The sequence below is a fragment of the Diadema antillarum genome, unplaced genomic scaffold, assembly GCF_040938485.1.
Source record: "Diadema antillarum isolate AM-2024a unplaced genomic scaffold, OU_Dant_1.0 seq00001795_RagTag, whole genome shotgun sequence".
NCBI lineage: Eukaryota > Metazoa > Echinodermata > Echinoidea > Diadematoida > Diadematidae > Diadema > Diadema antillarum.
Window position 1 is genome coordinate 1 of NW_027272473.1, and position 25,021 is coordinate 25,021.

At 38.6% G+C, this 25,021-nt stretch overlaps 2 protein-coding genes across 2 annotated transcripts in view; one reads left to right on the forward strand and one right to left on the reverse strand.

Annotated features, from left to right (window-relative positions):
* Positions 1-2,074: 2,074 nt before the first annotated feature.
* LOC139712383 (tRNA-specific adenosine deaminase 1-like) lies at positions 2,075-7,654 on the reverse strand. The gene is made up of 6 exons (XM_071624209.1): positions 7,496-7,654; positions 6,370-6,447; positions 5,541-5,595; positions 4,801-4,934; positions 2,695-2,955; positions 2,075-2,406 (listed from the first exon to the last, which is right to left on the reverse strand). The coding sequence occupies exons 1-6, from the start codon at positions 7,623-7,625 to the stop codon at positions 2,075-2,077; spliced, it is 990 nt and encodes a 329-aa protein (XP_071480310.1). The 5' UTR covers positions 7,626-7,654.
* A 4,636-nt stretch (positions 7,655-12,290) lies between these two features.
* The window catches only part of LOC139712366 (zinc metalloproteinase nas-14-like), a 134,146-nt gene continuing 121,415 nt past the window's right edge, over positions 12,291-25,021 (forward strand). Inside the window, exon 1 of the mRNA XM_071624197.1 lies at positions 12,291-12,421. Within this exon, the coding sequence (XP_071480298.1) occupies positions 12,329-12,421 (93 nt within the window). The 5' untranslated portion in view covers positions 12,291-12,328. The remainder of the gene's footprint in view (positions 12,422-25,021) is intronic.

A 25,021-nucleotide genomic window follows, 5' to 3' on the forward strand; every position in this document is an offset into this window, starting at 1 on the left:
ATGATAGAAGAGATGTCAGACTCTAATAATATGTCAAATTCAGAAAATCATAAGTTTTGACCAATTTTGATGCTCTAACTTCAAACTCGATTTTCACGGCTTCGACCGTGCGCGACTTTAGGACCATTTTGTTGCAGCGGGTCACATATATAGTCTTGGTTGAGACCTAATTTCAGGTTTCTTTTTGGTGAGATAATGACAGGCCTCTTATGAAATATGAAAGAGCATGTAATTCCACGAGGAATTCAACGTTTATTTGATGAAAATTGGTTTTGAAATGGCTGAGATATCCAAACCAGAGCGATTCTAATAAAGTGTGGGACCCATCTTTTATTATGATCGCTTTGTTTTACCTTGTTTTTGGATGTTTCAGTCATTCCAAACCCGATTTTCATCAAATAAACTTTTGATTCTCCTTAGACTTGCATGCTCTTTGACATCTCATAGAGTGGTTTCTGAATATCTCGCAAAACGTTAAAAGCTAAATCCTCACCTCAACCAGAACTGTACAGTCCCTTTAAAGACTCATCCCCAGCATACATGGGCAGGTGTGTATTGGAAGTGTGTACTATAGCAAAATCAGCTTGTCCTCAATGGGTTAATATTCCCCCTGTCAGAATACCATGGGATATTTCAATCTTCAGGGAGCTTACTATAGAACTGAGTCTTGGCAGCGCTGAATAATGAACTGAGGTGACAATAATTGTCATCTCATACAGAATGGCTAAAAGACCTGGCAGTAGCATGGGGAAACATGGGTGGTCCGACTAAATTCGTCTTCACTCGCTGCCCACTTGGGCACATTTGAAAACCATGAATAGGCCCTCAGTGAATATGTGCATCAAAGAGTTCACTCATCAATAACACTAACAGTCAACTCCAGTTAAGATTCTTCAGCTGTGTGTGTACTTGTATAGAGTAGTGATAAATCTACAGGTGCACAATTTTCATACAGGGATTCTCAAATAAATCTGAGCCAGGCCAGCACTTCCACTCAGTATAATGGAAAAAACTTTCCAGTATATTACAGGCTGAAAGCTGGCAAGGATGATTTAACACGAAATTGATTTCAAATATCTCTCAGACATTGTCAATATGTACAACTTGATCTGGCTTTTAGCTATGAGGGTTAATACCCAATGAAGATAGGTTGTGAAAAGCAAGAAAACAAAAAATAGTCTTTACATTTTTTGGCAGTTGGGCTGAGCATGAGACAGAGTGTTAGGAACAAACTGTCTGTAGGGGGTAAACCCCCTAACCCCCCCCCCCCCCCCCCCCCCCCCTCCCTTTGGATTTTCCACTACCACTACATGGTATACCCATGCTACTGGGTCTAAAAACAGATATTGAAAAAACAAACCATGCTATGTAACAAAGTGAAAAAGCCATTGAAATGTATAAAGTGATGAGCAATTTCCTGTACCTAATCTGAAAGTAGCTACATGGTAATTACATAAATCAGCTTTATTGCCTAAAATGTGCTCTAAGGTCAGAAAGCTGGCAAGGTTGATTTAACACAAAATTGATTTCAAACATCTCTCACACATAGTTAATACACATGAATGTGCAACTTGAAAAAAAAAAGAATAGGCCACACAAAGTGATTTTCTACATAAACATTCAAAATTTAAAACTTTGGCTGACCGCTGGGTATCCTCTTTTATGATTCATTTGCTTACAACAACATCTAAACCTTTTCAATTTCTTATACAATGGATAGTAATTTAGGAACAGTGACTTTCTAACTGGTTCTGAAACCCACACACTAGAGACCTTTAATGTGAAGAAAATTTACAATTTTTGAACCACACAACTAGTTTAAATTCGATTTCCCCTCCCTCCCCTTCCCCTCCCCTTCCCCTCCCCCCCCCCCCAAAAAAAAAGATAGATGAATAAATAAATAAAAAAAGATGAAACAAATCAAGATGAGCACAAAGTTTCACTGTTTGACAATCAGGAAAAAATATGCATAGATACTGCTAGAAATGCAACCGATTGTGCACTGACTGTGAAATTGACACAAGTTATTCTAAGAACGAATTGTGATCATGACATGGTTACAAAAACGTAGCGACTACACAACATACTTGCCAACGGAGATTGATGCTAGATACACCGGACTTCTGATGAAATGAGACAGTAATGCTCCCTGGAGGCCCAAAACATTCCACCGTGCAATTTTGTCGCTACATGACATAGACATCGTCTTGTCCCCTCGTCCTGGCTTGATACGCAGGATGCCAACGGTGTGGTATTCCGCTCCTGGGGCCAGGGGATCCTGGGGACCAGCGGGCACTGGTTTGGCCCCCGTTCTGAAGATATCTGTCCTGGAAGCTTTTTCTCTCCTGCAGTGACTGTAAAGTTCAATTTCTGCATTCGCAAAGTGGCTGGGCAGCATTTGTGATTCTGCGCATGACACCGTACCATTTGAGTGCAGAGTCAAAGAGACTGGCTTCAAACAAATTGTGCCAATTTGGTTTGGAGGAGATGAAAGGTTGTTTGAAGGGTGGTTTTCATTCGGAGCACACATTTGTCCACCTTGAACAGTACCTTCATGGTCCACACAACTTACAGAGTCTACCCTCTTCCCATCAGCACCAAGATTGCTATCTGCAGTCTTCCTAACAAAAATTAGTCCCTCTTTGTAGGGGCTGATATGATAACACCGTGCATATCTTTGTGTTGAGGACTCACCAGCATCTTCTGCAACACTTACGTCATTGCATGATGAAACACACTGGTCTGACACTGCTTCTGACCTTTCCTGAGCTTCAACCTTTAGCCTCTGTGACTTGGAAGAGCACTCTCCACGCAGGTCCTCATCTGCCCTTCGTTTATGCCCCTGAGTAGAATGCTGGGATGGAATACCACCTGTGTTACATCTTTGACTTGATTCACTCTCAGCACTCTGGCTCCACGCTTCTTCAGTCTTAGGAAAAATTGATGCATCTCCACCTGTGAGAACAGACAAAAGTTAATGTCAGAGTTTGAAAATGCTTCTTGAATTCTAAACAACACAGGAGAAAAACAAGCAATAGAATACAAAACAAAAAAATCATCACGGTAAAAAGACATTTTCTTGTTCACATGATGTGTATCGACTAATAGCATCAATGATATGAAATGCATATAAAAACTATTCTTTTGATGGCAAAGTAAGATGGTACAGGGAATATCAGGGAAAAAAAGCAAGGGAATTGTGGGCAATTACTGCCACTTTGATGGTAACAGTACTATGATATAAAAGACACAATGTCATTGTGTCTGAAACCCACCAGGATATTGGATAAGGAAAAAAGAAAAACAGGAAAAAAAGCCTCATGTTGAGCTGTTATGATACAGTGCACTCCCGTTATAACAAACATGGTTATAACAAAATTCCGGTTACAACGAAGTAAAAATTCGGGCCGCAACGTTATCCACGCTATGTATTTCTATTGTTTATTTTTCAGTTAAATAACAAAAGAAAACTGCCTGTCCCAAGGACTTCATTACAATGAGAGTCCACTGTACCAAATAACAGAAATATCATATGTGATTGTGAATAATATATTATGCATATATGAAGCTTGTGAAAATCAGCCACACTACTTGTGCAAAATCATTAAAGGACAAGTTCACCTTCATAGACATGTGGGTTGAGTGAATGCAGCAATATTAGTGGAACACATCAGTGAGAGTTTGAGCAAAATCGGACAATCCGTTAAAAAGTTATGAATTTTTGAAGTTTCTGCTCAGTCACGGCTGGATGAAAAGACTACTATAGCTTGTGATGTCACATGAGCACAACGATATAAAGAAAGAATAAAGAAAATTCAACATATTTCCATTTTTCTCCCATAACAAAAGAACACTCGACTTCTCTCTTTCAGAAGGCAGGGGGAATAATATTACCCTTAACATACGTCAGTAGCAAGTCGAAGAACTGTGCACTTTATTCAAAAAGTAAAGTTTTGTGAAATTCTCTTTTTATTTTCATTATATAGTTGTACGCATGTGACATCATACACTGTAGTAGTCTTCTCTTCCAGCAGTGACTGCGCAGATACTTAAAATATTCGTAACTTTTGAACGGATCGTCCAATTTTCCTCAAACTTTCACTGATGTGTTCTACTAATATTGCTGCATTCTCTCAATCCTTATGTATATGAAGGTGGACTTGTCCTTTAAATACATGTAGTTTCAAGTATGTAAACAGGGACAATTTCATCTGGAAAAGAAACAAGTTCTGTCATGACAAGTTTTGCAGGATAGTATATCCTCTGAGGGGGAAAAAAGGTGTCCCTTCTCTGAAGTTGCAAAAGAAATGACACAAAGATTTTCAAACCCCTCTTCAAACATGCACATTACAAGAAATTATTCTATCCACTATACATACAGTATATCAGTTATAAATACACATAAAAGCAGTCTTTGTTACTTTAGCAGCAAGAACACACAGATCGGGCTTTCATATTCAAGTAATTAATGTTTAGCTTCATCAAGAACTTGTATTATCATGGGTAACACACACACCAAAACAAAAACAACACAAAAACAGACAGGCAAATCCCTGATTTGTCAACATATCATTATTCTGTGAGTTTTTTTGAGTTTGCCAATCCCTATCAACTTTTATTTCTTGAAAAATATCAGTTGTTGAACACTTCACAGAGTTTCAACAGGAGTGCATTTTTGCCTGTAAAGAAAATTAAATGCCCAGCCGATCCTAATTTTTTTTCTTTTTATCATCACCATATTTTGACAACTGTCATCATTATTACGTAGGCCTAACACAAACATTGTGAATTGCAGCTTACATGGTGTATGACTTGTGAAGAGGTGGAACAGGACACCTCTCTTCATACAAACTTGCCCATCTTCTTCCGGCTCGCAAAAGATGCTTTTGTTATGGTTACCACTGAAGGCTAGTTTGAGTTGATGATACAAGTATCTGTGCACGGGAACAATGGTGATGTGATAAAAAACAAAACAAAACAAACAAGCAAACAAACAAACAAACTGAGGACAACATTTTTGTGAGCTAAGCAGCCTGTTCATTGGTCAAAAGCACAGTTATACAATATTGATACAAGAAAAAAAAGAAGTAAATAATGGCATCTCTTTTGGTTGAAAAAAAAAATGTTTACTATAAACTAATGGGCTATTATCAATTATCTATGTCAAATTTGCTGAATCTATTATTGTTAGTCTCAAATGCAAAGTGATTTACTTTAGTCCCTGCAAAGATCTAAAATAAGAAAATACAATAACACAAAACAATCCTGACCTGTCTTAACAATTCACTGAAAAATCTTTGCAATCTAAATTATTTCAGTGCCAAATACAATTACTGCTACAAGCCTACAGATGCTCTGATGGTAAACCTTGCAACCTTGCAAGAAAAAGAGAAAATTCCGTAAGTCTAAAGAAAAAAAGAAGAAAATATTCCACATTTTGTTATCTTGCCGCCACTATGTATGGTCATCCAAAATGAAAACAACAACAAAATCCCTGATATGAAACACTGAAATTGGAAATGATAATTCTTGCTACGTACCTTAGAAATCCCCTTCGGGCCAGAATTTCAGCATGGCTGTCATTCAAGATGTCACCTGTGATTTTAGAAAATTAAGCAGATGATTACAAGTACCAATATCACATTGTTAGAGAATGTACATTAATCATGTGGCATAAATGTTGCATTTTACAAAATGAAAGTCAAAACAACACCAAAAAAAAAACACAAACAAACAAACAAACAAACAAACAAACAAACAAACAAACAAACAATCACCATCAGTCTTTCAATATTCAAGCTCATCAAAAGTCTAGCATTTAAATTCACCTGACTTGCACTTGTTTCATGGAAGCAGGACCTTGGCATAAAATGTTCAATGGCCAAGAGACGTTTATATGAATGTTCATAACCTTCCTATATTTTATGTTCTTTCTCTCTAAGATTTTTATAATCTGCTTATTTTATAACTTGGTCTACAGTCACAATGACTTTGTTTGTTCACATTTTTTTTAAATCAAAGTTTCCTAAAGATATACGGCCAACTGTGCATTTAACCATCCCAAGTGAAGATTTATTGGGGAGGTTTACTGCAGCACTATACTTCAGTCTGGTGTACTACTTAAAAAAAAAAAAAAAAAATGAAATCAACACACAAATAACTGAACTCCTAACCCATTATAATTATAATGTACTCACACACACACACACACACACACACACACACACACACATAAACAAAAATAGGGGAATGATGCAATTTAGACAAGACTTTTGTCATGGATGCACATAATTGTAATGTGTTTGACAGAGGAACAGTTGCACACTACCAGTCTACTTAGAATCCAGCTAAAATAAAGTACACACGAACCTGCTTTGCTCATCTTTGAAGCACCAATACACTTTGAGCCAGTTGCCATGGATACCACAGTATATTTTGAAGAGGATTCTATAAACAAGTAAAGAGAACAAAACTTCAATGAGATTAATAATATCAATTTTGCATCAATACAATATTCAGGGAGCCAATGGCATGATGTTAATGTCTTATGTTTTTTTAATTATTATCAACTTTCAGTTTGGCAATCTCCTAGTCTACCTGGGCAGCCATGTCATAATATTACAATCAACACATAGTCATTGGTCCTCCACAGACACAGTCAACTGGGCAGCTGTGACTATCTAGGCCTAACTAGGCCGGCCTCGCAGGATCATCACCCGAGTATACATCAGCTGTATTTGTGCATTTGTCCACTTCATGACCTACCTACATTTCTCCTGACTCTTTCAGAGACTTTATGAGAGAAGTGGAGCTGCATAGGGCAGGGAGCTGCAGAGGGCAGGCAGCTGCAGGAAATAAGACTCAAGAGTCAAGTAACAATAATAACAAGTACAAGGTCCAATAACCTACTCAAAACGTACTAGCCTTGCTCAGCTCGCTCTTCAATACCCTCGACCTCAGCTCAGTGACACCGAGTGTGACGTGACAGCGTACACACATCACTAGACAGAAAGATCCGTCTGTCAGGAGGCAGGAGTCTTTTAGTTTTATTTTTATTGGCGTTATCACTCTCCTCCACAGACAACCGTGAAGCCAGACACAGTCTCTGCGGAACATATCCCCAACAACCAGATACAGACCGATCTTTCGGTCAAACACATCACGTAATTGTCAATTGTCTTTAGTGACAGTGTCAGTGACGTGACCGCTACCTTGATTAAATTTTTATTACAATATCAGGCATAAACGAGATATAAAGATACTGAAATCCTCAAAAATTAATGCAGCTCAACTCCACCCCTCCAGTTAAGAAACAAATTCCAGGCAAAGGTGGCTTGACTTCTTGACAGGCTAAAATTTCTGTACAAAATCATTCTGTGCAGAACAGAGTTCTTGAGATACGAAACATGTGACTTATGTGTAGGGCCCTACTGACACCCATTTTAATAGGTGGGACTACATATTTACACAAGTTATTTGGTTCGGTGATATGTACCCTTCGCATTTGATTGTAGAATTGCTGCCAGCAGGGTCCATTCACGTCTGTCCTCTGGTTTTCCTTTCTTTGGTAAGACGGTGTTGTAGTGACTCATACATGTCTCACTAAGATGTTTAAAACAATCCATAGGGCCTACTTTACCATCGCTTGACTAGAGCGAAGCACTATCGAATAAGGCGCTCTGAGTATATATGGGGGTGGGGCCTAATGTAAGGTTGGGGCGGAGACACCGAATCATGAATAATACCATGGAGACTAAGTCCATGATGATGAAAGTATCAGGATACATCTTTACCTCCTTGGTAGTTGAGCGAGCTGAGCGTAGGTATAAGCCATTGATCATACACTGTTTTTGATTGCCTAGACTTGCTAAAAGTTACTTCTTTATCAACATTTCAAGTCCAAGAAACCCAATTTCTATTTTATTTTGATGCTGTATATTTGTAGTTAATTTTCCTCATCCATCGCTTGCATTCATTAGGTTTGTAAAAAAAAAAAAAAAAAAAAATATATATATATATATATATATATATATATAATATCCTCTTTCATTTTTAGTCCATATTGATCGTACACATTTGTTTATTTCAAATGCAGAATCATCACAATCCTAACTTCATAAGTGATCCAGATATCAAATGAAAGAAAGATATTAGTCAGAGGGGTGAAGGTTCAGGTGTGAGTTTCCTCAATGTGTCTGCCGAATGATCTGTCAATTAACAGACATGTCGGAAAAGGAACCACATGATCCAGGTATCATTGGCAACATTTTTTTTTTTAAATAGAAAACTGAATTCTTAACTTGAAGTCTTATATTCACATTTTTGGGGGTATATTCCCGACGAAATTACTCAAGAAAATAAAGAGTAATGACATTGAAACGCAGATCCATAATTGACTTTCATATATGTGCATAATATAGGTCATTGGAATACATGCAGGTTTACTCATCTGTAACATCTATCTCGTTCATTATTCTGCATGTTTGTTTATCTTTTTTTTCAGCAAACTCAAAATATGTTAATTGTATCCTTATTCATTATTCATTTATTCATCAATCCATAATTGTTTATTCTATCATTTCCAGCTACATTTTCTGCTGAATAAATATTTTGTCTATCTGTCTTGCTATTTTTGAACCATTGCTCGTTTTGATAACTATGAAGTTATCGATGAATATGTTCTTTCCTGACTCTGTGGTGAGTGTGTAGCAGCATAAGTTCATGACATCCATTCACATGTTATATGGGTCAGTCTGTACGGGATTGGATCATCTTTTGTTACATACTGTGTAACTCTAAATCCAGGCCTCGTTAACCCTTTGCATGCCACATTGATTACATCTTCGTAAGTTTGTGTGCAAAATTTGAGCACATTTGACTCATTGGCACAAAAGAAGTTAATGAAACCGAGCAGATCTGTCAGAAATAACTTCAGAAAGAAAACAATATCCCACCAATGGTTACTGCTTAAGCGTTATGTCTATTGCAATTAATTTTCAGACCGGAAAATTTATCAAAATGTTATACAAATGTGATGTCCATGTTATATAACCGTGATAATAGAGGTAAGAAAATTTATTTGCAGTGCAGCACATTCATGAAAGCGTTCTGATTTAAACATGCGTCACTATATATTAGCAGGGGGCAAAGTTTACATCGACGCAATATACTTAACCACATTTACAATGATTATCGTGAAATGAAATTCTGTTACATGGACATCATGCAGTTTATTGACCCATATCGCCTGCGACACAAAATCAAACGAAAGTCAAGCGCATTTATCCATAGGTTGATAGGGCCTATACAAGTACAAATCATTGAACATAGAAATGAAGAAAAAAATCCCCCTTTTGGCATGTTCGGTGGAAATTCATTTTTTTTTTCAACCAGGCAATCATAAAAAAGAAAGGCCTACTAACTCTCTGTTGCAGTTCTTTGGCAGACTATACATTCCGGTATTTGATCAGTCACTAGGCCTATTTTTCAAGGTCTTCATCAATAGGAAATGCCAGATTTTATCACCTTGTGATTCCAACTGAGTTCGGGAGAAAGGGGAAATAGTAACGCCCAATTGTATCCACAGGGAGCTTAATTCTGGCGAAGGGGTACCAGATTAACAGATAAACCTGAATTTTAACAACATAAACAATGTGAAAAAGCAAATAAAAACGATGCAATACAAAATGATACAACATGGAATTAATGGCACAGGCTAGACAGAAGCTGCAGTGAAAATCCATAGACAGGAAAATGATAGGCCTACTTATTAAGTAAAATAAAGTGGACTGTATCTCAGGCAGCAAAGAAAACGGAGTACAGGCCTAACGTTTGGCAAACAAAGAAATAAAAAGCACGGAAAGATACTATTTTGCACATAACACATAATATATTGATTAACTCATTGTTATCTATTTTACTATCTCTTCAGGTGCGATATGTACACTATAAGTTTTATTCATATCAATATCTATGAATCTTTTGTCATTTTTTTATTGATAATGCCTCTTGATATTGTACTAAATGCTCTGGCTATAAAAGTGACATGCTAACGTTGAGATCTTCACTGCACTAATTTGGTGCGATATGTGGAACCCGTAAAAGAAGCATCGGTTTACTACTGTAAGGTCCTTAAATCGAAGATGCGTGTGAGAAATGGCAATTATTGCTACAGTGCTGTATACATCCAACCAGATTGGGGCGGGGGGACAGAGGAAGGAAGGGCGGGTCAAGTGAGGTTGTCTTGTCCGAAGCCAGTGACCCTTACCCCCTGTTGAGTTTCATTTTAAATAATATCTGTCATAATGGGAATCGTTTCACGGCGACTGTGCTCCCCCTGTGCTTTCTAATTAGTTTGGTCTTGTGTTATAGTGAACAGAGAGGTAGCTTGTGAGACGGAGTTATATAGAGAGAAAAAATAAAAAGAGAAGAGAAAAAACAAATACTACTAGAAACAAATGGGAAACTGAAAGAAGGCGAGATGGGAATGACTACAGGGGAAAGAGCGAAAGAGGAGGAATTAGAACAAAAGGAGGAGGTAGAATTAGATAGAAGAGAATGTAAAATGGAGATTATGAAGGTGAATAAGGACAAAAAGGACAAAAAGGACATAAAGAAACTAATGAGAATTCAGACTTATGGAGGAGGGTTACTTTTGTCATCTTATTATGACATTAAAACTTTTAAATCTCATGACCTTTAAATGCCGATTTTTCCTAAAATATTTACCATTCATTTTGTTTTATTTCATAATCATTTTGTAGTCTCTCACTTAAATCACACGTTCCATTATGGGGACGAACACCAGCTGGTGATAGGCCTATGTTGATAATAGGTCGGAAATAACACTTAGCAGAATACATAAGCTTATCGAAACCGAGGGATTATCATTTTATTTCAAAAATATAACATGAACACTAATTGATTACCCTAGTTGTTATTACCATCCTCGTCAGTCATTTCATCTATTATGACTTTCATCGGGATCATTATGAAATTTAAGTATGGACGTTGCACAAACAACATTTTTCGGTATGACTAACAATTATTACTATACAGGGGCGGATCCAGGATCCGCCACTGCTATACATTATCATTCGATTTGAGAGAGAGAGAAAAAAAATGTAATGCTGATCACAAGAAATTTGAGTGAAATCTGCCTTAACAGGAGTGATTCTACCAGGGAGGTGGAAGACTCTCTTTCACCTCCCTGATTCTATACTGATGTTTAACTCAACGTTAATAGACAAGTCAATCAAATATAATATTATCGCAGCGCTCGGCTATTCTACTTGATTGTTTGATCTCACTACAGGCCAGCCCAAATCAACACCATGGTGTCAATTACACCTTCATGATCACTCAATCATGAAACCTTCGTATGTACATAGGACCGATTATTTTTATCGAATGATTCCCTCAGTCTTCATTATGGAAGGCACCACATTTTCAAAAGTCGAGGGGGGGGGGCACTTCAGACTTCTGGTGCCACTTCCGGGTTTCATCAGCTAAAAAGCGAAAAAGGGGGGGGGGTGGTCTTCAGCGTAAGAAACAAAAACAAAATCTCATCGCGCTCACACTTGAAGCTTTCTATCTATATCTTTCATATTAATTTTCTTTCCAGTGCAGCTTACGCACTTCGGGGTAAGAAAAAAGTGTGGGAGGGGGGCAAAGTGGTGGCACCTTATGTATTCCTTTGTTTAGTGGAAAAATGGGGGGGGGGGTGTCATGTGTAATGTCATTTTGTTTTTCCTTGTAGCTCCCTGGTTCACGTCATGCTACATCGGTGATAACCGTTGAAATCAGTCCGCAGCAGAATACCGCCATCACACGACGATTACATTACAGTCTCTTCTGCAAAATAAGCACCCGCAGCAAAAATAGTAACAAGGGGCGTTAGGTAATCTACCCGCCTCTCTTGTGTTTGTGGAGAATCCAGGAGATTTTTCCTTGGGACATGAATAGGAAAACTTTGTCTGAATGAAGGATGTACGTTCGCGTGCGGGAGGCGTGTCGGAGAGACTGTAGCGGAGAGGATTTATGGGCGCAGAATCGACGATCTTGTCCAGTGCTAAGAAACGTGTTCTCACGAGAGCACCTGCCGGACTAGCTTGCAGTGTTTGCTCCATTGCTGCTCCGTGTGGTTGGCCTACAAGGCTGGCACAGTTTGCTGAGCACCTTCCGCTGCCGATTCGCACTCCACCTTGTTTTCCGTCCCTCAACTCGCTCGCTGCTGAGCCGTGATCACCGTTTTTGCGGCTCTCACTTTTCGACACGCTGTGTGCCCGGATTCTGCGAGACTCGCATCCGCTCTGCAATCAAGAAGGGCATGGCTTCCAAATTCTTCCTGGGACTTACCTATTTTCTGGCTCTCTTCACCTCCCTACTGCTTGGAGCCAATGGAGCAGGTGTCAACAGCGCGGTAAGTGAAAACAATTTGCTCCTCGAATCGTAAATATCACCAGACTGAAATTGAGGGGATATTTTGCGTGACTGTTGATTTTCAATGATTGACGTTATTTTCATAGTCATACTGTTTTTATTGATGTCGATGACCAGTGTAGTCTTGTGAGTACAACGTGAGTAAGCCGAGCAATTAATAATTATTTTCGATCTATTTTATATTTAAAGCTATTTTTACGAGTTAGGTTTTAGATTTATTCACTTTCCAATTTTCCCAGCGTCAGTATCGAAAGCAGACTACATTCACTCGTTTTGTGTGTGTAACACGCTGTTAATACGCACAAGTGGTGATGAGTGTGCATCCCAGTCATCGGTTGACCCTGAATGAATGAACGACTGCCCATTGGTGGTTTCGCGCCAGTGGCCGCAATTTTCACACGCACTTCCAGCAGACGATCAGGCGCAGACAAGTCGCATGGGAAACATTCGTTTCAATATATTGAGCCAATGTTATGCTGTCTGGTTGAACTGTCAAACTCCATTTCCTCGCACTGTTTATTTTTTGCTCTTTTTCAACTCTTGAGGTCTAGCGCCTGTAGGGTCATAGATCGCTGTCTGTGGAACTACCCGTATTTTCAATCCCTCTTTTCTTGCGCTATATATTCGCGTCTCAGCCTCTTAGATGTGGTTAGTCTGTTGTTGTTCTTTTTTATTACTGTTTTTACAACGAAGGAAAGGGTTTGAAGTCAGACTGGCGTAATCCAAAATACAGTCGGATGATTCCACATCGTGCTGTCGAACGATAATTGATCAATTCCTCTGGCGATATTCCACATCATACTCATCCCAATTATATGTGCAGAAAACATGAAACCACAAGCTTAGTATGGGCAGAAAACTAAAGTTGACATTAATTTCGGTTGGCCAAATTCACGTGTCTGTAATATGGCCGTTGACAACCAGTATTTCATGCAATTAATCTGTGCATTATGGAGATTGGTAGGTTGAGACTTGTCAAGCGAATGATTGGCTCATACAATATAATATATGGTATGAAATGTGTCAATATAACCAAAATAGATCTTCGACATTTTATTCGTTCAGGCGAGGTTGCGCGGGAAGGATGGATATTACCTCTTCACTTGTATGTTTTTGGTTGTTGTTTTTTCATGATCATGCCTTTCATCTGTCTATATCTCAAACAATGCATGATATGAAATTTGATAGGACAAAATCAATGGGGGTAAGCCTAAATAGAAATGAAAGTTTCAATACAATCAGTTTTAAAGTAAAACAAGTTAGGCCATTAATTCACCAGGTTTCACGCCATGTTTTCATAAACTATATAGTGATATCGATCCCAATCTCAAATACGAAATAGATGAAAGTGAAATGTTCACTTGATATTCACCTTCAAACTACTATACAGCTTGTAATGGCAGTGTTACTTATTATTCATTTACCCCAATTGTTACCAGAAATGTTATAATTCTTTCTTTTCTTTGTTGTCCGATTTAATCTTAATTAGCCCGGACAGATCGACTTTATTACCCTTCCAGGGGTAATGTTCTGAACAAACATTTGCCCAGTGTCTGATTTGGGTTGGGAGGCGAAAAGAAATGTTACAGAAAACTGAATGTTCCATCAGTGATCCAAAAGGGGTTCAGTGAAGAATGTGGACGGACGTTTATTTTGTCTGGTCTGGCGTAGTTCTCATCCCCGCATTCTGTCCGACGTGTCGACCCGTGTAGTCCAGGGTTATAAGTTGAGTATGTCTGCGCACGACTCGACAAAAATCCTAGTCATCAAACTTTAGCTGCGGTAGCCCATTCTATTTCATCGCCCAACATCTTGGATTCTGGGCGGATTATGTAATAATATTACAGTATATTATACTGCCATGATTATGAAACTCAGCATTGCTTTCCTGATTACAGATACGTCAGTATTTTGATGATGATAATGTTTGACCTTTGTTTACTTTCCACAATACATTTTAAGTGCGTGATTATAACAAATTTAAGACCAGACAGGAAAAATCACAGTCGGAGCCACACGCACGCACACGAACATCTATCTATCTATCTATCTATCTATCTATCTATCTATCTATCTATCTATATATATATACCTAGCTATCTGTATATCTATCTCTCTCTATCTATCTATGTATCTATATATTATTAATTTTCCTTGTATGTTATACATTAAAATCTCACACATCAAGGGTAGCAGAGTCATCGGACAGTGCAGGTAGTTTTGAGCTCCTGATATGACCTCCCCGGTTAGCGCGATTGGCGCCAAGCTACTTTGGATATTCTTACAGTATGAGATGTAAACGGGGCAGCGCTCGTAAGACCTCGCTACACGGATTGGTTCCAAGTTCCTTCCTTATATAGCATGACTGGTAAGAGAATTAGGTCATAAGGCAGACAGTACAATAATCATCGACGGTTTGCGCCAGTTTCGTATTGTAGCTGTCTGAGTCGGTGCATGTATCGGCGTTACCGAAAGACATTTCAAATGTGAAAACAATCCACCACGGACACCTGTCAATCCCTCTACACCTGCCCATTCCTAAAAAGGTCTTGCTTGAAAAGACTCTCTTTAACTGCACAGCAGCCAGATTGCTAGAATGGTGCAGTAACGGATGGGTGATGGACCTTTCTTCACCTATATCGACGCCTACCCTCTCTCCCATGAACATATTGGAACTGTAGCCATGCGAGAATCATGCCTATGGTCTACTTGGTTGACATCCAAGAGGGACTGAAAGGGGGAGGGGTGTGTTGCGGGCATGAAATGGAGAGAAGGGAGAGCTAAACCAAGGAGCTACTTGCTCCTTGGCTGAACTAAAATCACGCATGATTCAGCTGTGTATCTTCTGCGATAACTCGGTGATAATTGCACCACAATACCCTTATTCCTTGTGTCACAAGGTTGCATTACAGAAGCGTGTTTCAGTCGCATCCATGAGTGACATGAAATCATAATGTAATTGTAATAATATCTAATCCCCATCAGGCACGTTATCGCTTTTTAATGCCAAGTGTAACAAGTCCTCTTGATGGCTAGACACTGGTATCAAATTTCATGCCTATTTGCTAACGAATGGTACGTCCAGGGAGGGGCCGCCACCCCCCCCCCCCCCCCGTGATTCCTTCAATCCTTTGTTCAAGTTGAGGCGGTAAAGTTTTTACTCTATAGTATATAGTTATTTATAAACGCACGCAGGAAACATTTGGGAAGTATATTCTCATGTCTCAAAGTCATACCGGAAACATGATTGTCTCTACAAACTAATCAAAACCATACCAAGTACACATTGCACTCATAACCTCGTCTGGAATTCAGAGCAGGTTATGGATTTATTGACTCACCGCCTTTGAACTTGAAACTGTCGGGGAAAAAAATGTCCCGTGCTATAACGGCTTTATACTGATCATATACCTCATAATGGGCTGGTGTATACGGAAAAGCGAATTCGCCTTAATCCTTTCGGTCCCAATGAGTCAATAATGTACACAAATTTGACAGAGAAACCTAAGAGCAGGTTATATGATGTGACATGCGGAGGGTTAAAGACGAAGTTATGTTAATGAAACCAATGAAAGCAAAGCAGACTTCATAGCAATGTAATAGCTCAGTGGCAAGGGGTTATTTGGAAGCTTTAGTGGGAAGCCTCTTTCATGTAATTGAATGCGACATTTTGTTGTACTAAAGTGGTAAAAAAATCAAATTTATGACTACAAAGCACTTCAAGAAAAGTTTAATGTTCTGATGTTATCACTAAAAACTCAATAGCGTGATACGCACTTTAACTTCGCTTTCCGTGTACCAGTACTGGACCATAATCGTTTTCGCCTTGACGAATCTTGAAGGAATAACATTCACGCCCAATGCAAACCAGATGAGAAGTTATCAGCTAGGTCACAGTCGCATGGCTTGAACATGTTGGTGTAGGCCCATTCAGTATTTGTATCATATGTTACTTGATTTTAATGAATTACCCACATCAAACTTAGCCATTTTTTCTCTTTTCAAGTGCAGTATTATAACCTGATATTTCACAACCTCACTTAATAATGTTGTTAGAAAAACTGAAAGGCGATAAAAATCTTCTTGTTGACAAATACACATATCTTTTTGCTTTGTCAAAGAATAAACGTTTGCGTAGTGAATTCTTGTAAAACAGACTGCTGTTATATCCATCATTTGCCCCCTTTCACTTTTCAGCACTCCCCGAAGTGGGCAAATGAAATTACAATCGGATGTACGTAGCGCCAGCGGTGACATTAATTTGTGAAGCCGATTCTGGCCAAATGCTCTTCATATTCAATTTAAAATTCGGACTTATGACGCGGAGCACAATATTTTGCCCGGGCCTAGTCTTCGGCTTATGGGACGTATTCTGTGTAGATGGATAGCAAAATACCAGACGTTATGCCGTGTATTCATTTCTGTTTTGTTTTGCTTTGTTCTCTATTAATCATCTATTTTGGCATCGTTCGTCACCACATTCAACTGAAGAATGAATGCCATGTCCTATTCATATTTATGTGGCACATGTGAACATCTAGGTTTCCCCATTATTATGATTATTATCATGATTGTCATTGATGTTATAATAGTGATAATGATAATAATGATAATAATAATAATAATAATAATAATAATAATAATAATGATAATAATAATGATAATAATAATCATTTTCATAATAGTAATAATAATAATAATAATAATAATTATTATTATTATTATTATTATTATTATTATTATTATTATTATCATTGATGTTATTATTTCATAAGTACTATACAAAGTAATAGTAGTAATATGTGGTATAGTAGTAATATTGAACTGGTGTTCATCAAAAGGAGGCCATTATGTCCTCCAAATTTAATGCCGAAACCACCCTACAAAAATATATTTGTCCACTCTTTTACAGATCCTTCAGAAATGTATAGGGCCTATATGGAGAGGAAAAATATCAAAATCATCAACAACGAAGAAAAAAAAACTAACAAAGACCTGAAGACTGAAAATGAAAAAAAACACCCAAAGGAGATATGTGTGTGAGCTTGTGAAGTTATACGCATGGAGCCACTGAGCACATGTGCAATGACTTTCTATTATTGTTGTTGTTATTGTTTTGAAAAACGAAAGAAGAGAGAGAGAGAAATGGGGCCCTATACAAATAATTTGCCCCAGACAGCACTTCTAACATAAAATAAACATTATAGATCTTAAAGAGATATAAACAAGAATGTTAAATGTATACCAAGTCTCCTCGAGGGAGCTCATATCGTCTCCACGAGGGAGCTCACTTTCTATTATAATGATATCAACGATTACAATCTTGAGGAATGACTCTAAGCGGAAGAGCAAAATACACACTGCATTTTAAAGATACATTGATTTAGGGCCTATTTGAATGGAAGAGAGATTTCGTTGTGTTATTCCTCTACATCGACACTATTGACTGGACTTTGGTGATCCGGAGTTTGATTCCTGTCTGCACCGTATACGTCCTTGAACATGGTGTCTTTCTAATGTACGCATGCATTTTATTTGTATTGTGCGTGCGTGCGTGTGCGTTACGCCGGAGTTTGAAAAGACGCGTACATGTTCCCACCTCCATGCTGTTACGGACACGAATACAATGGCGATATTTGATTCATCGGCGAAAAAAAAATACAATGGCCATAATGGTTCATTCAATTCTCCTATGACACATCCAATACTGTGATGTATTTTCGATAATTATGTCAAGACTTTCCTCCTATACTCTACTGATTTAGTCACGTTCCATATTAATGGTACTGTACTGTAAAGAGTGATGATTATTTCTCGTTGACGGATTTTCGTTTTTTCTTTTCGGATTAGGCCTATACCCCATCCCATCCTCCTCCCCCATTCCGAATAAAGAGATAAAGAAAAGAAGTAGAAGAAAAATGTGTGCCACAGACGAAAAAGGGGGTTGAGTTGGCGCTGATATACGGCGACCCCCAGCCCCGGGAACAACGTAGACCCCATTGCTGTCACTCTGCACACTCCATGGTGTCGTTAAAATCGACCGTTGAGAATCGCTCTTATGGCAAGGGTGGCATGGTCTCAGGAGCAAGTGTTTGTCTAGAGAAGCGATAGATACTCAGCAGAAGAAGATAAAGTATGTGTATATATGGGGGGGGGCAGGATTGTGGAGCTTGTTACGCGAACAGGACTAGATTCATCTTTATCTTCATAACTAGCCACAACATTTTAGATATTATAGGCCCTGAAAAATATCACATTTCGTTCAGTGCTACGAATTTACCTCCAAGCAGGCATGGGTATGTGCTTATGACATTGGTTTGTTCACTTCAGCATACCTCCTGCTACCCCCTCCCCTCCCGAGTTCCGGAGCAGAAAGATCGTTGAATGGAAGATCTGTTTTACTGTCATACGTACCACCCAGCTTTTGTTGTAAGATTTCGTCATTTACCGTTTGGAAAATGTAAATGCTTCAGTAATAGTTTCCTGTCTGTTTCTACTGAATTTTGATACCAATACCATGGTTGATTACCCCTCTTAAAACTTGAGTGAATATAAACTCATGGTCTGAAAACTTAAGACTGAACGGATAGCATAAGTTTGTCATTCCACCTGGAGAGTTAGTCACGTGACAGGGAAAGCCTTGACAGCATTCTTCAATCACATGACGTCACGGAGGATGTCAGTCGAATGGAACACGTCTTCCGAGCTATACGTACTTTGTATATACCAGACAAGAAGTCAAGTTAGAAGTCGGCGACCGACTTTGAAGGAATGGGGAAACACACATGCCTCCGTCATCATCCTGCGGTCGAAAGAGACAATCATGCGCTCGCCACACGTATCATCTAGCGCTTGATGCTGTGTCATGTTCTCCCCATCGCATCACAGGGGGGAATTTCCCCTTCCCCAAATTGTTTCACCCCATCATCACCTGCTTTTGACAGGCAGTGACGAGAACGTTGCACAGCTCTGTGGTTGGGCCGCAGTCATGTCTCGATCCCTGCGCTGTGGGATAATCGACTCTCACTAAGTAACGTTGTCTTTCGAAGGACAAAACCAAATCAAACCAACAAACTGAGTAATTTCTCCATTACGAACATGCTTTATGTAGGTACCACATCACATCATTCGCAGTGGTAATGTTGCGAACACAAGGGCAACTCGATACCCATCGAGGACGTCTTGGAATAAAAAAATGTATGGGAGGAATTTGTCTTCAGTGCCTTGTGTAAAGTGCAATGACATAGTGTGTTCCAATTGACTGAAATGCATGCAATGGACACATCATGACCATAGCTAAACCAGTTTCACTGAAATCGAACGCCATGTCCTTTGCCGCGAAATCCTCTCCATAGTCTTTTCACAAAGAAGTTCGTAGAATCGTACCAAATGGGGTAAAGAAGAAAGTTATGAATGACAGTTTCCCATATTGGCAAGCCAGTGACATTGATGTAATTTCAGGATGTTGTGTGTAAAACCAAAGAGCAAGTCGTGAGGCGGTAACATCAACTTTGATCAAGTCACTCATTCCCATATTGATATTGACTTTTCAAGGAGGGATTTGTGAAAATTAGCAAAACTTCACAATTTCCTAACTTGCCCACATTTTTCATCCATTTCTGATCAACTTTTAACTGTTCTGCTTATCGCATTTTACTCGGTTTTTTTTTCAAGCCAACTTTTAACTGGTCCAAAATTGCTCTTTAAAGAAACTTCTGAAGTTCTATCTCTTTTGCTCTCCAATTATATGTATAGATAACTTGATGGAGCGAAATTGTTTTGTAGAGAGAGCCATATAAACTGAAATTCATTGGATATCAATTATTTTGAATCTGACATCATCATTTCTTTCTTTATGGGGATTGTGAATGAGTGCTGCTTCACTAGTTATATACAGATCCTTGTGACACATCTATGGCTTCAGACGGTGCAAATTAAATTTTATCCAATTGTGTAAAGCGACATTATTAAAGGAGTTAAAAGCAGTATGTAGGGAGAAAAGAAATGAAAATGACAATATCCATATCAAATAATCCATTATATTATGCAAAACATAGCGATATTGAAGTCACATGATCATCCATTTCATCCCATCAGCCAACTTTCAACGTTTCTGTATAGACAAGGAGTAAAATACAAAGACGAGATCATTGGAAGGATTATTGAATAGACCTGATCTTTGGGAAATAAATAGTCCCGTGTATTTGGTAATGGCATTGAGAAGCGGGCTGATGAAGTAGATTGTGTCTAAGCTAAAAAAAAAAAAAACTTCAAAGTTGACAGATGACAATAGGAGTTTATAATAGTGCAGACAAAGAAAAAGTTCCCCGAGAAAGAATGATTGAATACAGATTCTATTATAGATCGTGACACCATGTCATTTTCTTGTAGGGATACTAAATCTCGAGTAGCTTTTTTTTTAATATTTATTTATGGAAAGGTGCATGTAGTCTTCCTCCGTCGCAGGAATAGAATACATGTATTGTATGAAAGAGTTTCGTCTGGAAAATTGTAAATTTGTCGTGAGAACAGTGTCTGTGGTAGCTAATATAAAGGTAAAACTAGCAAAGCGCCAAGGCGAGAGCTAATAATTAGGCTATATTTGTTATTCCTCATATCAAATTCCATACCTTTGAGCATGCATCAGTGTTGGCATGCCTGTGTTTACGGTGGTCATATTATCGTAGTGACAGCCAGTCATATCACACGGCTGTGATAATCGAATTGCTTCCTTTTTCCTGTGGTTGAGATAACCGTTTAAGGTTATCATCATTCTGCTCATGCGATTGTAATAAAACGCCCGTCCGTCTTATGCAGCATTACTCTGTGCACAAGATCAAAGAACGATTCTCTCATGATATGGTATGCATACTTATACCAAGCTAAAACGACAACATCAATACAGACAATCATCTAATTTTCACCGACAAATAAATCTCCATGGAGACGTATGTAGACCTGTGTACAGAAAATGTCCAAAAAGTGAAATAAACTTATTGTCATTTGTATTTCACAACCAATAAGTCAACGTGTTTCACTTCAATCCCAAGACTTCAGAAATCCTTAAAAGAGACTGAGATGTAACTACTCAAAATTTGAACGCGTTTTCTGAATCTATGTAGGGGCTATTCTAAAATAAGCAAAGTCCAAAAAGGAAAGGGACTCGATCGTCTCCCGATGAGCTGCACTTTGTAAAAGAACTCCTCCGCAGCTAGTTAGTCTGTTATCGAGCTGCTATTGCTGATTTGTTTCATAAATTTCCCCTCGATTTACTTCATTATCTTTGGTATACGACAAAGCTATGGGGTTGGGTTTGGTCCAATTTTATGTACTAACATTAAACGCTGGCCAAAGTTGTAGCCTTTGTCAGAGTTCTCCTCTCTCTTATTATCATTATATTTGAGTGAAGCGAGCGAAGAGGCGGAGTATATAAAACAGTGAGCGGGTCTTTTAAACAGGCTACCAACGTCTCCTCTCGCATCCCTGGATGATAGAATAAAGTTCTTGAAAGGTAATCTCCGGGAACTCCGGGAAGGAAGGCGTCGATATTTTCAGCAAAGAGCCAGAGAGCTGAACAGCTCTCAGTCCCCCCCCCCCCCCCCCCCCCCCCACCCCCTCAATCCAGCCTCTGGCATGTGCAACATGAATAATATGTGAAAGTCTTTCAACATCACGGGTAAACTGGCGTGGAGTGCTCGAAATCCCAATGGAGGCATACATTGCGCTATGCACTTGAGATTAATATAAAGGATATCCCCTTTCGAAACAAAGAGTTCTACTCACATAAACCGAAACAGAATTAGTGAGGAGAAATAGAGGAGACAAAAAAAGAAAAGAGAAGTAAGAGAGGGAGGGGGAGGGGCTCCTCTTCAAATCAGCAACATGTCGAGTTTGTGTAGGTAGGTTGCACCGCAGGGCATCAGTTCAAGTCAACTGGAAAGAATCTGAAAACGAATCATGATCAACCCCTCCGGAAAAAAAAAAAAATATATATATATATATATAGGCCCTATATTGCTAGATCGATTTCTTGAGCTAGTGTCAAATGACTCCAGAAGAATGGGAGACTGACGTCCATCTTTTCCAATCAACCTCAAAGTTCATACTCGGTCTTCAAAATTACAAAAAAATATAAGCGAACTGTTAACTGACGATCAAAAGCCGCTTTGACTGGCAGGTAAATAGTTCGAAGATCATCTCAGCTGCATCTTCCTTGTTATGTAGACCTACCTCATGTGGGACTGAATTGAATAGGCTTCAATATGTTTCAACTAACAGTAACACTGAGTTTTGAAGCTGGCAAAGTAGGCCTATTCCTAGCTTACCTGTTTGCAATATTTCTCCAAAAGGCTGAAGGAAGGAGACACTTTTTTTCAAGCCATAATAGAGAAAGGAAGTTTAAGAGAGGCACGTAAAAACTGTAGATGCTATCTCAATGAGCAAAATATGCCACCATTTCAGATGATTAAAGTAAAAATGGACGTTTTATATAAGTAATGAGACATCATGGAGCATGCTCGGAAATTGAAATAAATTGAAGTTGATTAGTTTGTTTTATTTTGCGAATGCGGTGTGGCTGGATTAGTTCAACATTATGACACCAGCAATTCTGATGCCTAATGACATCTGTTGAGGAAATTGCTGTGAGAGGATACGAAGGCTACCTCATTCAAAGCCCATATCTGCAGAGTTATTACAAGACGGTCAACGTTGATGGAAGTTGATGATTTGATAATGTGCGCTTGTACTTCCGTCCCTGGCCTGCTATGACGGGTTGAAGATGATGCATGATATAGATCCCTTAATACGACATTCCCGCTTGGAACCTCTTCGAGTACAGAGGTTAACTCCTGTCGAGGAAGGATGGTATTATCGCGATCATTGCAACGTTCGGTGTCTGATAACATCAGCTATCTCTCAAATACATTTTTCCTACATCTCTCTCCCTCTCCCTCTTTTCGATGAGATATTGTTTGTCTGAGCTCGGATGTGATATAGTCGATGATAAGGATTATAAATGAATTTGCAACCAAGGGGCATGGAGGATATAAGCCGAGGTATCTCGAAAGGTATGGATCTGATAAAAAAAACAACGACATGCTAATCTGCGTGAGAAAAACGCGAAACATGTGCGAATCTCAGAGCAAAAAGGAGAGAAAGAATAGTTGGGGGGGGGGGGGGTGGATAGAGCAAGCCGGAGGGGTAAAGATAAGTAGTAGCTAAATAGTAATGGACAAATTGTATAACCTTTTCCCCTCTTAATCACTCTTAATCAACAACATCAACGAATGGGGGTTGAAATTAAATTAGATTTTAAGCCCCTGCTGCTGGTTGGTATAATAGGTCAGATATTATTGATATAAGAACATGATGAAACATAATAATTAAACAGCTTACCAAAATAAATGACACACTTATCGTGGTTTCACCGCTATATTATGTTCTCTGATATTGCATGGCGACCTACTTACATTCAGTTTGTGGTTATTGTGTTGATTTTGAATACATAAATGAATGGGTAAATAAAAATGCCAGGTGAATCTCCGATGTAGATTCATCATTCATGAGCGAAGAGTCCCCCCAAAAGGCATGGATTAAAGAAAAGGAGAAGACAAGTTTACACTGCTTGTCAAATAAATATGATCACACTAATGAAGACGAAAGAAAAAGTAACGAACTCTTTATCTGGGTTAGCGTTTTATTGATTGTCAAATGTTTGTAAAGTGAAGGATAAGATAAGAGCATTAGCAAATTAGTGAAGAAACAAAATGCGATTTTTTTTTTTCTGAGCGTTGTGGGTGTTTAGATTATTATGGCCCTGTAAAAGATGCGCTACCTATTTGGACCCTGGGTTTATATAATTATTTAATATTATGGTTATATATGTGACCGTGCACCTCAAATCGAACATAAAGGCGCACACACTGATTTTGCGTGAGGACTGAAAATAAGTGAAATGGGTAAACCTAGCCGAACTTGACTTTTTCATATTTTCTGAAAGAGCGGGTCTTCTTTTACATTATGCTAGAATTTTGTATCATAAAACGGGCAGGAAAGTGTGTTTTTTTAGCAGTTTATCTCGAATATTTTTGGTAGAATAGTGTGATTAGGTGTGTCTTTAGAATCCCTTGTTCATTTCTGAAAAACCTTGTCCACACTCTTCACTTTCAACTCTAATAACTTTTGAAAAGATAGTGCTACTGCTTTGAAAGTTGGCATTAATTATGGACAGAATGTGTTAATGAGGAATGCTTAATTTCAGTTTAATCTAATATTTCCTTCATTGTTGTTACTCTGGTGGTTTACTTCCTGTTTTTTGTCCCATTCATCGCACAGCCAGCACGGTTTGGTAAAGATTAAGCGCTTGAATAGACACTGTACTTCAGAGCCTCTTTTCTCAGTTCACACTTTTCCTGAGTTTGTGCTTTCTTTCCAATATTTAGATAGGTTAGGAGAGTCCATTACTGATTTGAGTTATACATCATTTTAAAGCTTGAAGTCTGCTCTTTCAGAATATGGTCTTAACTAAAAATTCATGTCCGGCGACTTTTGGTTTGTTTTGAGGTGCAGGGTCACATAT

Bases quoted from the DNA above. Each gene is read 5' to 3' on its own strand.
- LOC139712383 (XM_071624209.1), bottom strand. From the start codon at position 7,625: ATGGATTGTTTTAAACATCTTAGTGAGACATGTATGAGTCACTACAAC. The intron at 6,448-7,495 runs GTACATATCACC...ACTTGTTTATAG, and splicing joins TCTACAATCAAATGCGAAGG to AATCCTCTTCAAAATATACT. The intron at 4,935-5,540 runs GTACGTAGCAAG...TCCCGTGCACAG, and splicing joins GCCCGAAGGGGATTTCTAAG to ATACTTGTATCATCAACTCA.